The following is a 13,299-nucleotide window of genomic DNA, read 5'->3' as shown; positions in this document are numbered from 1 at the left end:
CGTCAAGGAGTGGCCCCTACAGAGAGGAGCGACGCGGCGGCGAGGAGCAACGGTTGCCCAGGTGGGCGGGATTTCTTGCGTCCGTTGGCGTGCGTGGCTCAGGCATTAGAGCTGGGAGGTGCGTGGTGTTGACTGGTAGCCCGAGAGGAGAATGGGTAAGACGAAAGCAGGGGGAAGATTGACGCTCCAGGGTCAGGCGCGACAGACGCCACAGTCACAATGAACCAGTCGCAGCTCGAGTACGAACTGAAGCTACGAGAGGAAGAAGCTCGAATAGCGGAAGCCCAAGCCCAGGCTAAAATAGCGGAAGCCCGAATAGCGGAAGCCCGAATAGCGAAAACCCGAATAGCGGAAGCGGGAATTCGGAGACAGCAGATAGAGATAGAAGCGGCCGAGCGCACTGCTCTGCAGAATTCCCAGCAGGGACGCGCAAGTGGAAGGCAAACCACGACGGGCTCAGACGCCGATGAGCGCCCGCGATCAGGCTTAGACTCGGTCACTCAGTGCGCCAAAATCTTGAAAGGGTTCAAACTGCCGAATGATGCAGAGGTGCCTTTATGGTTCGGCGAGGTAGCAAAATGTTTGCTTCGTATGGTGTGCCGGAGGAGAGTCGCGTGCACCTCGTCATGCCAGCACTGACAAAACGGGTCAGGTACCTCCTGCATAGCTTAGAGCCGGACGAATACAATAGCTATGACGCGGTGAAGGCCGCAGCGCTCAACGAGCTAAAGCTAGCCCCGTCACAATACTTAGAGCGTTTCGAGAAGGCACGTAAAGGGAAGGCCGAGTCTTGGACGCAGTTCGCCTCCCGTACGCGTACCTACTTTGGTTATTACCTCGAGCCAGAAAGCGGAAACGAAAGAAGAAATAGTCTCTCTAACGATAGCAGACCGCGTAAAATGCGGCCTTAGCACTGAAGTATTAGAGTATATCCGCCTGTGCGAGGGCGAAATGTGGCTTACACCTAAGGAGCTGGCGCGCGAGCTCGACACGTTCGTGGACGCTAAGGGCAAAGGAAGAGCGGAGCGGCCAACGTCGGCAACGCCTGAGAGCCCCTAGGAGAGCGGAGTAAGCACCAGAAAGCGGACGGGCTGCTTCGCATGTCAAAAAGAGGAGCATATCGCTAGAAATTGTCCGGCCTCTGGGCATATCGCCAATCGCAAGGACAACGTCACCGCAAAGGGGGCGTGAACCAACAGGGTGGCAGTAGAAACCGAGGAAAGCAGAGAGGCTTGTGAGATAGTTCAAGGTGAGGACGTATTGGTCGCCGAGAAAAAAAACACAAGCAGAGAATGACGGCGTGCGGACTTCTAAGTTACAGGAAGTCGAGGTAGAATGCAGTGGTGTAGAAGAACTTGCTTTGGGGCTAGTCCCCACCACCGCCGTCGTCGACACGGGCGCGACGATTACTGTGGTTAGGGAAGACATTGTGCCGAGCGAATATCGCAAGCATACAGGCAGGATCAAACTGGTCTGCGCCTTTGACAAGAAGGTTGATGCAGCGCTAGTCACTATACCTATGAACTTGAGACGTCAGACACTTACTGTAGAGACCCCTCAGAGAGCACACATTGTGTGCGCCCTTGCCATCGAGCTCTCGAAGGACCTGAATGGACCATTTGCGGAAAAGCGAGCGCCCCCTGTCGTGCAAACGGGGAAGCTCCATCGGCACTTTTGGTTGGAAAGGGGTTCTTTGAGCGAGCATGTGAGAGGCAGCGTTCGGCAGCTGGCGTGCACTTGTTTTGTTGTTTTAGTGCCGTTTATTTGCCGGAAACGTGCGTTTGCCAGCCAAAGACGATGATAGAAGAGGAAAACATCCCATTTCCGTTCCAAGAAACGGGGTGGAGCGAAGATTTTTCGCGTTGTAGCGTGAGAAACGAGCACGTGTGGCAGTACCTGCACTCTGCTACCTCAACTGTTCGCCAGGCTCATCGCGGCTGGTCCTTCAAGGAGGAAGGTTACGTGAAAAACTTGAAGGTGAACCTTTAAACAGCTGACGATGAACTAGGTCTGATGAGAGCGGCGTGCGCACCGTCTATGAAGACCGGTGTTTACGTGACAACGGCATGGTTCGTCGTTGGTACGGGCCACATCGTTTTCATCGTTGGAGCGCACTGCGATTGTGTTGCTGGGTGAGATATTTTGTTTATAAACGTGTGTCTCTCTAGTGCGGAACGCCGAATGACTTAATGAAAATGTGCATGAATGTGCGCCTATGCGCGAGCGAGTTTAACAGTATAATGGGGTGCAGTTCTAACGCGCACAGATGTTTATGTTTACGCTTTCTTTATAAGGCAGGAGTTTTTGCTAACTTCGTACAGCACCTTTTGCCGCTGGGTGCACTTTACTGATTAGTAAACGACCCGTTGCACTATCTCATATACTGCTCGTGCTGATACTGCCCGTTGCGCGCTAACGGGCCGCTGGAGAGCATGCGCGGATGTATACGCGAGGTTGCGCCGTTGCGCTCTCCCGTGCTCCCGCTGTTCAGATAGCAGAGCTTGACATTGTAGAATCTATGGTCAGTGTTTATACTAGTATATCTCATGCGGTGTTTACCCAATACGCGCGTGCGTTGATGGCAAAACTCTTCTGGAACGACCGCGCTGTGTGCACTTGGCAGCAAGCACGAAATATAGCAGGAGCACCACTTTCGAAACGTCCTGAATGCGCGCATTACTGGCCTCATCAACGGCTTCGTCTTTTGCGCCTTGTATCTTGTCGCGGTGTTTATTACGTGCAAGTCTCGCTGTTGCAAAACGCGTGCTTAGTTTAGATAGAAACGCGTTGCAGTTACATGGCTGGCCTGAGATTTTGTGCGCAACAGTGAATATTGCGTTTCTTTGCTCTTGTAGACTCAGCGAAACCTGCCAACATGTGGCAGGGCTGCTGTTCAGTGCTGCTGCGAGGGCAGAAGATGCACCGTCTTGCACGGATGTACTTTGCAAGTGGATAGTCCCTGCTGAAGGTATAGCACCCATTCCACCTACTCACATCTCCAATAATGCTACGTTGCCGTTCTTGCTGTACACTAAGAGCCTTGTGTTTCAACTAGGTTCGTAGCTATAAAATTCTTAGTGCATGCATATTATGATCACGATAAATATCAATGGCACAAGGGCAGCTTGGCTAAACTGTGCACATAAACTGGTTAACTCAATGTAGGGTCAAAGACCAGTTTTAGATGCATTTCACCTCGGAGAAACTAAGCACCAGAAAAAGGGGGGGGGGTAACTTGGTCTCATTCATGCACGAATGGCAACATCGGAGATTGAACCCCAAGATGTTCCGTATATAAGGTGGATGCTGAAACCAATAGACCACAGCTACAAAGCACATTGTTTCATGAGTTCACGTCATTGTTTCCTTCACAAAATGTACAACTGCACAGTTGCATGATTATTTATACACTCATGGCAATTTATTCAACAGTGTTACATTGTTTACTCAATAACAAACATAGCGGACACAATAAACACAAATTTCTCATGTATTGAACAGCCATTTTTATAATTAATTTGGTTGCACAACTGAAGCAGCCTATTTTTCCTTCATTTGCAGCAAAAAAGGCAGCTCCAAGGAAGCCCTTGGTCGAAATCAAATTCCAAAAGTACTGTGTCAACAAGCCTCCACGTGGGAAGCGGAAGCGCGATTATGACCCCTGCCCCATTACACCACTCCCTACTCCCCACGACATTGAGTCACTCAGAAAAAAACTAGCATCCGCCTGTCCAGACCTGCAAGCGCTCCGGTACTTGTGTCTCACCGACAAAGCCAAGACAAGGCCACCATGCAACAAAAAGGCTATAGAAGACAGCGACGACCTCTGGAGCGAGCCTTCAGCGACTGAGGTGCAGTCATATATGCAGACACTCAAGCCACTAAGCCGAGAAGAGAGGCATGATATATGCGAAGAAACGGTCGGCCAAGCTGCCAACAAGAAGTGGCATGCAGCTCGGGTTGGCCGGCTAACAGCATCACTCTTTAAAAGGATCTGCCGTTGTACCAAGCCAGATGGTTTACTAAAGGGACTACTGTACCCTTGTAATAGAGCCACGTCTGAAGCGATTGCATATGGCAGAGAGCACGAGGCAGATGCTGTAGAAGCCTATGTAAAGCTGCAGCACGCTAAAGATTTGAGTGTAGCAGTGCAGGAAACTGGCCTTCATGTCCATAACCAGTACCCCTTCATAGCTGCCTCACCAGACAGGATTGTTGTTTTAGATGGAGAAGAAGGCCTACTTGAGGTTAAATGCCCCTTCTCCAAAAAAGGTATGGCATGCGAAGAAGCCTGCCTAGACAAAAACTTCTGCTGCAGGCTAACTGAAGACGGTGTGGAGCTGAAGCGGGACCATGCCTATTTTTACCAAATTCAAGGCCAGATGGCAGTTACGGGCCATAACTGGTGCGACCTTGTCATCTGGACCGAGGTAGACACGCCAGAAGACCCGCCATACCTCTATGTAGAGAGAATACAGTTCAATGAAGAATTCTGGAATCGGGAGCTACTGCCAGGACTCCTGCACTTCAGCAAGCATGCACTGATACCAGAGATTCTGACAAGGAGAGTCAAAAGGCTTGGACGGCTGTACACGTCCGGCATGTATGTGTCGCACAGCAAATTCAGACAGGGGTATTACGTGTGCACACCTCTTGGAGGTCTGCGCATAAAAATAAAGAAATTAAAGTAGCACACCAGACTACCTATCATCATTCTCATCTAGAGCACAAGAATTTCATCTTGTGTTTTTTTACTTTTCAGTCTCAGGAGTTGCAATATAGAACTGTCAAAATGTCTCCTCACAATCGTGGCACAAGCGTATGTCCAAGCATACTTTTCGAACTCGAGCCTTCACTCCAGCCTTCATTTTCAACTGTTCTGACCTTTTACGTTTTCTGCTAACCTGGAAACTTTTAGCTGTAAAATATTGGGTAGTTCACTTTATTTCAATGTTTGTGACGCATCTAATTATTCTGAACTTCCTACTGTACTGACTCCCCACATGCTTTGGTCTAAGTGGAGACCAGCAGTTTTGTAAATAAATAACAAAACTTAATGTTTTGAGCACTTTATATGCGTGTTTTGATGAAAGAAGCTGGCAGGTTAATGCGGCAGTGTTAAGGAGCTCGTGTCGCCGAACAGCCAGTGTCAGCCTTGCAACACGATAACTTCCAAATAAAAAAGAAATTGTGGAGATACGAGGAATTGAATCCAGGTCTTTCAGTGTGTGAGGCGAGCACGCACAGAACACTACGTAGGCTCATTGGTTCGAACTGAATAAAAGGGGACGTAGTGAATGCGTTGTGGTCTGACTTCGTGAAAAGTCTTTGTGTACTGGTGCATACATAAGTAATTCCCTGGCAGCGCTGCAACATGCTGTCGCATTCCACAATTAAAGGCTAAGCTTAGGCGTCCTACAATTTTTTTGTTCCCAAATATAGTCAGGAACAGTGTAGCAAAGGTAGACTGCTTGTTACATTACATTTTAAGACTGAAAGTATGGTATGTGTTGTTTGAAGCGGCGTATAGCTGCGAGATGTATTGAAAAGCTTGAGATTAATTTCAACAGCAAAGGGGTTCTCGAACGTAACGTCTTGCAGCACAACGGTGATTACAGTATGCGTATAAATGCAAGGTAGATTGAATAAAAATTTAACCGTAACGGTATCCCCGGTTATATCAATTTCAGCCAAACTGGCAGAAAGCATGCTGCATTCCAACAGCAGACAAATTTCTATTGTTGCATCACCTGCAGCTACCAATGCATTGTTCCCTAACTTTGTCAGATCAGTGGTAGAGAGAGGGCAGGCAGAAAGCTTCTTGACACTCGCAAAGTCAACAACCGAGGGGAAAACTTCAGGGTGCTTGCCAACGTTTCGACAAGAGGAGGCAAGTCGTCATGTCGAAACTTTGGTAAGCAGCCCGAGGCTTCCTCCTCCCTTGTTCCTTTGTCAGCTCTAGCCGATTATATCCCTCATATTTCAAAATGCCCTCCTTCAGCAAACAGACAACTCGTGCCCATATCAATCTGTCTCTCTTATCAATGGTAGCCTGAAATTGCTTAAGAGGCAGCAAACTTCAAAAACCTGCTCAGCGATATCAATCATTGAGATTGGAAAGGGCCTGTCTAATATATGAAATCCTTTGACTCTTGAAATGGCTCTTTCAACGTGCACTCTTGCAGAAGCAATGCGCCTAGTTTCATCTACTGCTTTTGCAGGCATCTGTTTTTGGTGCGACTCGCGAAATGGAGGCCGATAAACTTTTATGCCTGGTGGCAAGTATGGGAACGTAAAGCCTTTGTCCACCATTATAGCGTCACCTGCATCCAGCTTGTCAAGAAGGCCACTGGCTTCCAGAATAGCTTTATCGGAGCTAGAACCCCCCCATAGACGCGACACATGTGAGATGTACCCATCTGGTGTACAGCCAATAAGTACCTTATAGGTGTTGTAGTGTTTGTAGGGAGAGAAAGTTTGGCGTTGTGCATTCATTGCTGAGGGCCGCTGTATTCTCACCTCCGTGGCATCAAGGACAAGACGAGTGTCGGGAAAATCGTGGAAGGAGTTAGGCAGGTGAGGTCCTATATCTTCTCGAGTTGGGAAGGTTGTCAGGTGCCTAAGTTCTCGTTGTAAAAAGTTGATCCACGTGGAGAAAGTGCGGCTAACTTGACTTTCAGATGTCAGGAAATTCCGAGCCAGTTCTTGGCCTTGCATACCTGTCCTGAGCCGTACTAACACCATCAAAAACTCATTGCCCAAATAAATTTGTTTTCGATTGCCCCGGGGGTCATCCTTCTGCTTCTTATCAGAGCCCCAGTACATCATTTCCCTAGCACGCGGTGCAAAGTATTCTAATAGAGTGTGAAAAACTTCGACATTTGGTAGCCCAGTATAATACATGCACTTCTTCGGAGTGTCAAGCATACTCAAGGACAGAAAACTTGACATGGCTGCATCCAGCCGCATCTCGAGCTTCGCATTTTCATTCTGAAATCGGAGAATCAGCTTCTGTGACTCTCCTATTGTCTGCTCCAAGTCTTTCACCCTGTTAAGTGCGCAGACTTTACAACAGCAATCTGGCCAGGTGTGCTCCTTGATACCTGCAAGCAGCACAGAAAAAAAAGAGCGCACGTAAAGCACTTTAGAGCTTCCTCTGCAAGCACACTAGAACACACTCTCTAACAAAAGAGCTCTATAATTAATCTCTAGTTGATGAGTTACTCGCAGCAGAAGCAGGCCATCTGCAACAAGCAGCCGCAGCGTTCGCACCATGGTGTGAGCAAAAGCTCAGAAAAGCATTTCAATCTGCAAAGCGCGTGAAAACTCACCATTTTCAGGCTGCTGCAACTCTGCTGTGTCCTCTTGAGCCGTTGTGACGTCCCGAGAACTTGTGGCCACGTCAGGATTTTCTGCGAGCAAGACAATGGCTAGCACTCAGAACCTGGAAAAACCTGGGTGGCTTCTCGGTCCAGCACAGACACACAAGAACAGCAATGGCTGATCAAACATGTGAAAACTCATGATTTGCAGGCAACTGTAGTGACACTGAGTCCTCATCTACTCTGTTATCCTGTGCCGCATTTTTGTCCATGTCAAGATTCCCTGCAAGCAACAACAGCTGGCACTCAGAAACTGGAGAAACCCTTCGTGCATAACATTGACTGTGCTATGTGAGTATACTGCAGCAGAAGCAAGGCCAGGTGCAACAAGCAGCTACAGTGTTCACAAAACAATATGGGCAAAAGCTTAGAGTATTACAGTCTGCAAAGCAATGCAAGCTCACCATTTTCAGGCTGCTGCAGCTCTGCTGTGTCCTCTTGAGCCGTTGTGACGTCCCGAGAACTTGTGGCCACGTCAGGATTTTCTGCGAGCAAGACAATGGCTAGCACTCAGAACCTGGAAAAACCTGGGTGGCTTCTCGGTCCAGCACAGACACACAAGAACAGCAATGGCTGATCAAACATGTGAAAACTCACGATTTGCAGGCAACTGTAGTGACACTGAGTCCTCATCTACTCTGTTATCCTGTGCCGCATTTGTGTCCATGTCAAGATTCCCTGCAAGCAACAACAGCTGGCACTCAGAAGCTGGAGAAACCCTTCGTGCATAACATTGACTGTGCTATGTGAGTATACTGCAGCAGAAGCAAGGCCAGGTGCAACAAGCAGCTACAGTGTTCACAAAACAATATGGGCAAAAGCTTAGAGTATTACAGTCTGCAAAGCAATGCAAGCTCACCATTAGCAGGCTGCTGAAACTCTGCCATATCATCAGGAGCAGCTACACGTCTTTTTGCTGCACGCGCTGGCGTTTCAAGTTCCCATACAACCATGAAACAGCGGTTATGCAGTAAACATACTGCTCAATACAAGGAATGAGGGTGAGACATTTACAGCAGCCACATATTGTAGGTCAGAGAAATACATTGAAAATATTTTCAATGAAGGCATTGCATTGGCGTTCACAATTTTGAAAATGTCCAACTTCGTAATCTAAAAGCACTTCATAAACGCGGGTATCATTGGCAATATTTATCGACTGGGTAATAAATCTACACGCGGTATTTGCGCGGCTTTCGCCGTGCGGGTTCTCTAAACCACGCAACAGGTGACGGCCGCACTACGCTAGCCACTGCAAATACCAACGACAAGCGTTTACAGACTCATCCCACTGACGATGAAAGCGACCATAAAATAAGAGACGCGAACAATGCATTACATGTGCTCCCCAGTTCTGCGTTGGTATTTCTAGACCCCGCGAGAAATCAATAGAAAAAGTAGCGCTTACCTTTATGTCGTTTCAGCCATCGGCTATGACGAAGCAAAGCATCACCGGGACTCCTAACGTAGTTGAACACACTTGGAACGAAGTCAGGATGGTTCTCGAATTTTGACGGCCGTCCTGCATTGAACGTTGTTTCTAATCGTACAAACCTATACAAAAGCGTTTAAAAGTGCCGTACCTGTTATAAAATGCGAGCTGCAGATCCGAGAATGTTCGTTCGGCTCCCATGGCGAGCCATCTGCATTCTTTCTTCTCACAGCCGTTATCCACGCCGCTCTCTTTTCGGCGCGTAGCCTCACGCACGGGAACATGTAGAACTTCGTGCTTCCTTTCTCAATGAAGTAATTCGTGCAACCGTAGGCCACGCAGTGGGCTGGCATTTTTATACACGCGGCAAAAGCGAGGCAAGGAGCTCACATTAGTCTCCGCACTACAGCGTAGGACTGCACGGCCGGCTCGTGTTTTCCAACCAAAACCAAATCGTCTATAGAGGGCGCTGGCTGCGCCGTCGCCGCGCATGCGCAGAAACTTTTCCGCAAATGGTCCATTGCTTGATCACGCGGGAGGACAGGGAGCTAATACAGCAACTGGATCACGACAGTGAGGCACGGGCCGTAAACCAGCTCAGTGCAACTGGGCCCACAAACAATATTCCGGAGACTACGTCCCATGAGCACTCTGAGGCGACGGCGTGCGAGGAAAGCCCCGATAGGACCCCCGATACTCTGATCGAACAAGAGGCCGACGCACACGACGCGGAGAGTCAACGTGTAAAATTACGCGAGGCTCAAATAGGCGACGACAGCTTGACAAAAGCATGAGCCGATGCCAAAGAAGGGAAGGGGAATGTTTGTGTCTGACGGGCTGTGGGGAGGCCACTTGGGCCCGAAGAAGACAAAAGCCAGAATAAAATGCAGCTTCTTCTGGCCTGGAATAGAAGCAGACGTGGCGGAGCATTGTGAAACGTGTCACGCGTGCCAGATTCGGCCGGATAGACGTCAAACTGATAGAATCCCCATTACACTGCTCACCAGACCTGAACACCCCTTACAGATCGTAAACGTCGACCTGATTTGACCGCTTGAGGTACCGTCGGCCCGAGGACACAAGTATACCGTTTGCTTAGTCGACCTCTGAAAACTAAACATTTTGACAGATTTACCTGTCTGGTTGGGTTTGAAGACTTATAATAAACTGCACATCTCCAACCAAAAATGTTAACCTTAACCCAACGCTTCGAAGCCGACTCGGCTCCTTCATCAGGGGGGACTGAGGGCAGTAGCTATCGTCTTTTAAGTATGGAGGGGAGGGGGGGGGGGTGAAAAGAACGACAGCTGTGTCGCGCAAAGCGCGGAGGAGGGGTTTTAGAATGTTAGTCATGCTGGCGCACTGCTAGGAGGTGCTGAATGGCGACTTTTTTTCGTTGCGTTGAAGAGCGAAGTCCCTGGGCATATACTGGGGGCAGGTTTCCTTTTGTGCGGTTGATATTGTTCGGGGTGGTTCGGATATGCCAGGATTCCAGAAGGAGCCTCTTGTGGTAATTTGTTTCGGTTCCGAGGATGCGGGTCTCTTCAAAGTTGAAGTTGATTCTATGGTCGGAGTCCTCGGAATGTTCGGCTACTGGATTGCGCTCTCTTGCGAATTTGCGGACGTCGTTCTTATGTTGCCGAATTCTTTCTTTAAAATTATTGGTTTCGCCGATGTAGCTTGCGTCGCAGTCGGCGCATGGAATTTGGTAGACAATGCCTTGGGCTCTTTCTCTCGGCGGCCGGTCTTTGGGAATAGGTAGGCAAAGCTCAACAGTGTTTGTGGGCTTGTGCGCAACCTGGAGGCCCGATTTTTTCAGGATTCGGGCGATGGTTTCGCTGACACCTCCGACATAAGGTAAAGTGACGTATTTTGGAGGTGGCGTTGGTATTTGTGCGTTGATTTATTGACAAGTGTTGTGTTTCTGACGTCGAATGATTTTTTGAATAAAGTCTTTTGGGTAGCCGTTCATGATGAGTTCTTTGAATATCTTGCGTTGTTCTTTTTTTCTGTCAAGCTCTGTGCTGCAGTGTGTCTCAATTCTTCTGAACAGCGTCTTCACCACTGATGCTTTATGGACTGTCGGGTGGTTCGAAGAGAAGTGGAGATACCGGCCTGAGTGGGTTGGTTTGCGGTAAACGGAGAATTGAAGGGTATTGTCGTTTCGGGACACGAGGACGTCCAAAAAAGGGCAGGGAGTTTTCTTGTTCCACCTCTAGAGTGAACTGAATGTCAGGTTCTACGGAGTTTAAATGTCGAAGGAAATTTTGATTCTAGATTTTTTTATGACGGCGAAGCAGTCGTCGACATACCTGAGGAAAATCTTTGGTTTTGGGAGGAATGAGTTGAGGGCTCGCTGTTCGACGTGTTCCATTGTTAACTTGGCCATGACGACAGAGATGGCTGCTCCCATTGGTGTTTCTTTCACAGAAAAAAAGAACAACGCACGATATTCAAAGAACTCATCATGAACGGCTACCCAAAAGACTTTATTCAAAAAACCATTCGACGTCAAAAACACAACATTCGTCAAGAAATCAACGCACAAAGACCAACGCCACCACCAAAATACGTCACTTTACCTTATGCCGGAGGTGTGAGCGAAACCATCGCCCGAATCCTGAAAAAATCGGGCTTCTAGGTTGCGCACAAGCCCACAAACACTGTTGCGCTTTGCCCACCTGTTCCCGAACACCGGCCGCCGAGAGAAAGAGCCCAAGGAATTGACCATTTGCGGAGAAGTTTCTGCGCATGCGTGGTGAAGGCGCAGGCAGCGCCCTCTCTGGGCGGTTTGGTTTTTGGTTGGAAAACATGAGCATTCCTGCGCTGTAGTGCGACGACTGATGTGAGCTGTAACTTCCACGTAACTGACATGTAACTGCAACACGATTTATCTAAGCTAACCACGTGTTTTGCAACAGCGAGACTTGTACGTAATAAAGGCCGCGACGACATACAAGACGCAAAAGACGAACCCGTTGATGGGGCCAGTAATGCGCACATCCAGCACGTTTGGAAACGGGCGTTGCTGCTTTATTTCGCGCTTACTGCCGAGTACACACTGCTCGGTCGTTCTAGAAGAGTTTTGCCACCGACGCAGGAAAACCGAATGATATATACTAGTATGAACATTCACCATAAACGCTACAATGTCAAGCTGCGATGTCTGAACAGCGGGAGCACGGCCGAGCACAGCCTCGCGTATATCCGCGCATTCTAACGCTCCCGCGGCCCGTTAGCACGCAAAGCAACGCTCTGCCGTATCAGCACGAGCCGGGATTGAGATAGTACAACGGGTCCTTTAATAATCAGCTAAGTGTGCCCTGAGGCAAAAGGTGTTGTGTTAAGTTAGCAGAAACTCCGGCCCTATCAACGAAGCGCAAACGTAAACGTCTGTGTGCATTAGGAAAGTGCATCGCATTATACTGTCACACTCGCCCGAGCATAGGCGCACATTCACGCACATTTTCACTTGGTCATTCGGCGCTCCGTTGAGGTAGCAGAGTGCAGGTATTGCCACACATGGTCGTTTTTCAGGCTACAACGCGAAAATAATTCGCTACACCCTGTTTCTAAAAACCGAAATGAGATGTTCTCCTCTTCCATCATACTCTTTCGTTAGCTGACACGTTTCCGGCCAATAAACAACACTAAAACAACAAAACAAGCGCACGTGAGCTGCTGAACTCTGCCTTGCGCATGCTTGCTCGAGAGCCCCTTTCCAACCAAAGGTACCGGCGGAGCTTCTCTATTTGCACGACAGGCGGCGCTCGCTTTTCCGCAAATGGTCAATTGTCTACCAAATTCCATGCGCCGACTGCGACGCAAGCTACATCGGCGAAACCAAAAATTTCAAAGAATTCGGCAACATAAGAACGACGTCCGCAAATTCGCAAGGGAGCGCAATCCAGTAGCCGAACATTCCGAGGACTCCGACCATAGAATCAACTTTGAAGAGACCCGCATCCTCGGAACCGAAACAAATTACCACAAGAGGCTTCTTCTGGAACCCTGGCATATCCAAATCACCCCGAACAATATCAACCGCACAAAAGGAAACCTGCCCCCAGTATATGCCCAGGGACTGCGCTCTACAACGCAACGAAAAAAAGTCGCCATTCAGCACCTCCCTGCAGTGCGCCAGCGTGACTAACGGCCTAAACCCCTCTCCCCGCGCCTTCGCGACACAGCTGTCGTTCTTTTCACGCCCCCCTCCCCTCCATACTTAAAAGACGCTAGCTACTGCCCTCAGTCACCCCTGTTGAAGGAGCCGAGTCGGCTTCGAAGCGTTGGGTTAAGGTTAACATTTTTGGTTGGAGATGTGCACTTTATTATAAGTCTTCAAACCCAACCAGACAGGTGAATCTGTCAAAATGTTTAGTTTTCAATCTATCCGCGCAGACTTCGGGCTAGAAGCTATGCAGCTTGCGAAGAAGTACATAAAGACCGTGCAAGGCATCTCGGTGTTCAAGACACACCTCGAAT

The 13,299-nt window shown here is 48.8% G+C and overlaps 2 protein-coding genes across 2 annotated transcripts; one reads left to right on the top strand and one right to left on the bottom strand.

Annotated features, from left to right (window-relative positions):
* Positions 1–951: 951 nt before the first annotated feature.
* Positions 952–4,873, top strand: LOC144123747 (uncharacterized). Its single transcript, XM_077656513.1, has 3 exons — positions 952–1,034; positions 2,856–2,968; positions 3,562–4,873. The coding sequence occupies exons 1-3, from the start codon at positions 952–954 to the stop codon at positions 4,689–4,691; spliced, it is 1,326 nt and encodes a 441-aa protein (XP_077512639.1). The 3' UTR covers positions 4,692–4,873.
* Positions 4,874–5,981: 1,108 nt separating this feature from the next.
* Positions 5,982–8,314, bottom strand: LOC144122986 (uncharacterized). Its single transcript, XM_077655921.1, has 4 exons — positions 8,242–8,314; positions 7,980–8,060; positions 7,787–7,867; positions 5,982–7,103 (listed from the first exon to the last, which is right to left on the bottom strand). The coding sequence occupies exons 1-4, from the start codon at positions 8,267–8,269 to the stop codon at positions 6,025–6,027; spliced, it is 1,269 nt and encodes a 422-aa protein (XP_077512047.1). The 5' UTR covers positions 8,270–8,314; the 3' UTR covers positions 5,982–6,024.
* Between the last annotated feature and the right edge of the window lie 4,985 nt (positions 8,315–13,299).

Source organism: Amblyomma americanum, chromosome 3, assembly GCF_052857255.1.
Source record: "Amblyomma americanum isolate KBUSLIRL-KWMA chromosome 3, ASM5285725v1, whole genome shotgun sequence".
NCBI lineage: Eukaryota > Metazoa > Arthropoda > Arachnida > Ixodida > Ixodidae > Amblyomma > Amblyomma americanum.
This window is presented reverse-complemented; position numbering and strand designations above follow the sequence as displayed.